The sequence below is a fragment of the Notolepis coatsorum genome (genome assembly GCF_963971535.1).
Source record: "Notolepis coatsorum genome assembly, chromosome: 16".
Lineage (NCBI taxonomy): Eukaryota > Metazoa > Chordata > Actinopteri > Aulopiformes > Paralepididae > Notolepis > Notolepis coatsorum.
The window spans coordinates 99603890-99609915 of record NC_140180.1 but is presented as its reverse complement, the minus strand read 5'-3'; the positions used below and the strand labels follow the sequence as shown (position 1 = coordinate 99609915).

The 6026-nt window shown below is 44.2% G+C and overlaps 1 protein-coding gene across 1 annotated transcript; it reads left to right on the top strand.

The window, feature by feature from the left end:
• Nucleotides 1–3534: 3534 nt before the first annotated feature.
• Nucleotides 3535–4500, top strand: LOC311243065 (dynein regulatory complex protein 9-like; the record flags this gene model as incomplete). Its single annotated transcript, XM_084332136.1, has 1 exon — nucleotides 3535–4500. One exon carries the CDS (start codon nucleotides 3535–3537, stop codon nucleotides 4498–4500), a length of 966 nt encoding a protein of 321 aa, XP_084188262.1.
• Nucleotides 4501–6026: the final 1526 nt, after the last annotated feature.

Sequence of the window (6026 nt, the reverse complement as noted above, 5' to 3'; positions counted from 1 at the left end):
TGTATGACGCCGTGGATGGCTGGCACATCGGTGAGCGTTGGAAGAGAGGCCTCCTGGGCGAGTCTCCTCTTACGCCTCTCGGTGGGCTGGTACCGGCAGGGTACCATGGCCCGCTGGTCCAGGTGCTATTCCTCGGGACTGGTCGTGCGTCATGCTCACCCGTGAATCGAGTCGGGGGTCTGTAGCGCAGAGCCGCGGGGGTATAGCCTGGGCTGTACTGGACCTCCTGGTCCTGTGGAGTAATGTGCTGCTGTCGGGCTTGACTCTCCTCTTCTCCCTCTTCTTCCTCTGCCAGGTCTTCTAGATCCTGTAGTCGTCTATTTAGCCTCTCCGCGGTGTCCGCCGTTCCTTCCTTGTAGCTGGGTCTCACTTGGACCGGTCGGGGAAGGAGTTCGGAGGGGGGTATAGACTCTCTCTGGTGGTCGGGCTCAGGGTCGCTTAATCGGTTAGGGGAGGGTGCCCTTGACCCGTGTCTTGACAAGGCCCTGGAACCCCTTGTGGAGGGAGGGGGTGTTGCCCTGGTGATCAGCTGCTCCATTAGCTGCGCTTGTAGTCTGTCGCGCTCGGCTTGTAGTCTGTCGCGCTCGGCTTCGCGCTTGGTGAGATCTGCTTCTCTTTGGGCACCGGCAGCGGCACGCTGGGTGTCGGCCCGGTCTCTTGCCATATTCTCTTCCGTTTGAAGGCGTCTCAGCTCCAGACGTATGCGCTCTTCTTCGCTCCGTTGCTGCGCTTGGAGGCGTTCTCTTTCAATGGTAGAATGTTCGCGCTCGCTAAGCGTCTGTGCTTGGAGTCGATCACGCTCCGTAGCGGCTGCTAGGCTGGCGAGGAACGCCTGTGCCAGCATCCTCTCCGCCTCGCTGGGGGAAGGCGCTGGTTGGGGTGATCCGCTCCTGGCAGTACCCGTGGGGGATGCGTTCCCCTGCGGGGAGTCCTGGAGCTCTATCTCCTCGGCGCTCTCCTCATCTTGTTCCGTGCAGAGTTCCATCTCTGGAGGGTTGTCTTCCTCCCGGAGCTCTGGGGGGACTACTTCTTCGGTCTTGGCGGGGGGTAAAGTCGTGTCAGTTCCCTCCTGGTCCCCACCGTGAGCTTGGTCAGTTAGAACCCACTAGGGCCTCTGTGGTCGGGGTATCCTGGTTGATAGGGTCGGACATAATTTTACTTTCTACTTTTACCGCGTTTACCGTTTGTAGAAGGCTAGGTAGTATACTGGCAGCGTAATCCTCTAAGTACTGAGGTGGCTGTCGTCTACGCTGCAGGCGTTCTACTTTAGGAGGACCGTTTCGTGGAGTGTTCATCATAGGCCATTTCAATATTAATACCACTATATTAATATTACGCTAATTACCCTCCGGCTCGAAGGACCAATTGTAACTGAGGGGTACAATTCCCTGACTGTATTGATAAGTATGGTATCATTAAACCACTACCGCTTTATGTACTTTAACTTCTGGCCATACAGTACACGATATCTAAATATGATGAACACTTTCCCACAATGAAATCGGGTCCACACAAAGGTAATAATCAAATATTTAATATATAGCAAAAGGTACATATAATAGTTACTATTACATTTATGATTTGAATGCACTTGTAAGGCAAATGAGTACTCGTAGGCAAATCAACACTGAATGTCCAATCTCTGGTTACGCAGGAAGCAAGTATACAACCTGGCTCTTAGGGAATTAGATCTATGGTACTCTTAATGATATAGCAGGATAATTCTGGAAGGGGTCCTCCCGGTTGTAGGCCGGTAGGGGGGGTAGGAGAGCCGTCGGTAGTAGACCGTCTGGTCAACGATATCTAGGGAGACTTCAAGTACAGAAGACAGTGCAGTAGACTCTTGATCCGCAGATGAATACACCTTGGTTCTCTTGTAGGCTGTAGCTCCACAGTGAAGAAGAAGCTAGGCGACCTCAGTCTCTGAGCGCCGACTCAACTTGACTCCTCTCGGGGGTAAATCCAACACTCACAGGCGTCGGCGATTATCCGCTCCACAAATCACAGTACCAAAGCAAATATATTCCAGCCGCATAGGGCTCAGCAGTCGTCGGGTAGGTAATCCAGTGTACATGTCCCTCGGTCCTCGTCTAGATCTCCTCGGAAGAAAGCGCCATGTGTGGTCGGCCCCAGCCTGGATAAGACTAGATAACACGAGGAAGCGATGGGGATGCTGCTCACTTTAGAACTCTAACCGCACGATGCACCATACATAATAGACTATTATTAACCTAATAGAAATACGTCGCACTCGACGGTACAGTGCCAAACTATGACAATTCAGTTATTAATTCGCACGAGGTCTCGATGCTATTCTAAGGCCAAACAGGCCATACTACACTGCACGCGGTATCGTGGGTGAGGCTTCACGTTCTGTTACTTAGTTGGGTAGAAGGGTAAAGGACTAAGGGATAAGAGGACTTCTACATTTACTTGCGCCATATTTATATGCACGGTGAACAAATAGTGCCACTCTCTTTTCGGTAGCCGTATTCCTGCGCAGAGCCGGGGCTAGTAGAGACATGTCTCGTCTGTACCATTGAACTTGGCTCCAAGGGGCTTGTCTCCTGGCGCCAGGTCCTTGTCCAATAAGAGAATGAACTATTATGGGCTATAGTAGACTAAAGGGATATTCCGTGTATATGTACAAGGAATATACAAGGGATATCAAACGATATACAAATACTATTCAATATATATCCATAAATAAATATATATATTCGGTTTAATCTGATCCTTCACAACAATAAATGTAAGGGGGTAGGGATCAATAAGCTTAGCTTCCCTCTACTCCTTTTTTGGACATGTCTGCTAACCAAACACATTGCCCCTGACCGTTTGTTTATAATTCCTTTTTTTTCCTTTGTTTCATTTGTTGTTATGATTGTTTGGTTTGACGGAATAACATGTTCAAAAATAAACTTTTCATTCATTCATTCATTATAGAATGGCCTATTATGACATCACTGTGACATCACAAATGTTCTAGAATGTTCTATTATGACATCATACTGTAACATCACAAATGTTCTAGAATGGTCTATTATGACATCATACTGTGACATCACAAATGTTCTGATGTCCTAGAATGTTGTATTATGTCATAATAGAACATTCTAGAACATGTGTGATATATATATATATATATATATACGCAGGAAAGAGATTTCAGATCTCAGTTGATTGACACAGTTGGGATGGAACTTGATGTTTGGAGGGATTGAGGCGATTGGATTGTGTTAAGAGTGCGGAAAGGATGACAAGAGGAGCAGAGAAGAAGGAGACAGAGACGATAGTAATTCAGTTTGAAGATGAAAAGAAGAAGATTGTAAACTAGATTATAGTTAGGCAGCAATACGCCGAAAGGTGTCTAGACTGCCGGAAATTCACAAGAAGAAGAACTTGATTTTACACAGTGAGTGTAAAGTTTACACAGTGAGGTACATTGTAAACGTGAATAACTTTTCAGCTCAATTAACAATAGCTAACAACTTGCAACTCTGTGTTGGTCATTGCGACAAATTCCACTAAACGATGCTTCTGCTTCGGCTGGAGTTGCTCAAACTGATTACAGTGTTGGAGGACTGTGATGATCAATTGGCTATACTGGGGCATGTCATGGGGCGCCCTGTAGCAGATATGGTGGTGACAGCAGATATAGGTGGGATGCTGGAACACCAGAGAGGGGCGGAGCTGCCAAAATTACAGAGAGACTGGCATTTTGTGGCACAGGTAATCACAAATGTCTTAGTAGAGCTGAAAGAGAGAGAGACCTTCCACAGCTTACTGCAGGCTGTGTCAGATGAGGAGAAGAGGAAGGCCCGCTTCTCTCACATCATCATCAGAGGGGAGGAGATTTGCAAAAGGACCAAATCTCTTCAGAAGCAGCTGGTGGACATAAAAGAGAATATTTTGGAGTTGCAGCAGCGAGGTGAGATGAAAGCCCACCTGAAGGACCAGCTACAGGAGCAGAGGGCCCAGGCAGGGGTGGAGAAGGACTATGTGAAGAGCAGTGCTGACCTGCTGGTCTACCAGACACAAAAATTCATGAAACTCTCAGAGAAGGAGCTGGAAGATGAGACTGTGCTACAACGCAAGAAGTTGGAGGAGGCGACAAGGGTTGATCTAGAGAGTGAGACCTTTCTGAAGAAGCAGCAGACCTTCCTGGAGGAGGAGTTGGCGATGTGGGTTGAAAGCTATGAGAGAGACCTGGAGGACAAAAAACAAGAGCTGACCTCTCTAAAGGACAACAAGACCAACAACCTCTCAAACCTGCAGGATCTGACCAATAAGTACAGAGAGAATGAACAAGTGATAAAAGAGGACAGGACCGAGAAAGAGACTCTTCGCAGGCAGCTGGAGAAAGAACAGATTGAGAGGAAAGCAGCCACCAAGGTCCAGGCGTGGTGGAGAGGCACTCTGGTCCGACGATGCCCCCCGCCCGTGAAGGGAGGGGAGAAGTCCAAGGAAGGAAAGAAGAAGGGCAACAAAAAGAAATGATTAGGAGGAAGAACTAATAACGAATAACTAATAACCCTAAACCCAAACAAATCAAAACTTGATTACAGACAAGTGATGAATAGTAGGGATGCTCGATATTGGCTTTTTTACCGATACCGATATACCGATATTGTCCAACTCTTAATTTCCGATACCGATATCAACCGATATCAACCGATACCGATATATGCAGGGTTTCCCCCCGCAAAAAATCGAATAATTTCAGGTAATTAACATTACATATCTCTTGTTGTGGAATTAACACATTATGCATACTTTTGACAATAAATAAAATCAGAATTTCTTACTTGCTTGCCTGGGTAAATAAAGGTTATAGAAATGTAAAAATAAAATTGAAATAAAAAAATTTAAAACCGATACCGATATTTTCCGATATCACATTTTAATGCCGATATCGGCCGATAATATCGGTAGGCCGATAATATCGGACATCCCTAATGAATAGTGATGAATAGTTTTATTTTCGGTCTTTGTTTACAGATAAATCAAAAACACACATGTGTGGACAAATCACAAATGTACATATTCAAAGTAAGCTCACACACAAAATCCAAACTCAATGACCGAAAAAAGGAATAGGCTGAAGCACATGCTTATGCCTATCCTTTACAATTCTTAAAAACTAAATATTCTTTAATATAAGAAAGAAAAATGTTAAATATGCTGCAAGATATAATTATTTTTTCTTTAAGAGAAAAAATAAAAGAGAAAATAAATGTTTGATGTTTTACTCAAAACTGTACTGAATTATTTTATCCTTCAGGGCCTTTTTAAATCTCCCCTGAGAGGTACACAACTTCAACCCTAAGACTTCCACAATTTAACTCCCAAAATGTAAACACATCTAGCTTTTACATTAGTTCTTACCTTTTTATATGTTTTAAGAATACACAACCCTCTTAAATTATACTTTCCATCTCTTGGTTGAAAGAGACATTGAATACAAGCTGGTAGGTTCTTACTCTTAGCACGCAAAATGATCTCCAAGGTTTTTATGTAAACCATATCTACAAATTTTAATGTGCAGGACTTTATGAATAATGGATTTGTCGATTCAAGATAACTAGCTTTATTTATTATTCTAATAGATATTCTAATAGACAACAGCGCTGCTTCGGATCTGTGTTTAACACTAGCACAGCCATGGAGAAAATGTCACTGATTCCTGCCGGGAACGGGTCAGATGACCCGACAGCTTATATGAGAAAAATAAACAGTGTAAACTATATGATTACCTCTGAATATAAAAATATGAGGTTTACCACAATGAAATGTAGGTTAGAGTGACATAATTTTTTTTTTTTTTAAATATTAAAAAAAAATATATACATTTTTATTAATTTTTTTGATGGAAGAGCCACACATTGATGGGCACTTACTTCCTCAGCATGATGACACAGAAAATGAGTGAAAAGGACTGCAAAGAAGAAATCCTGAAAGCTTTCCAGTTTGATGACGACGGCACGGGTAGAATCTCCTTCAAAAACCTCAAGCGTGTTGCCAAG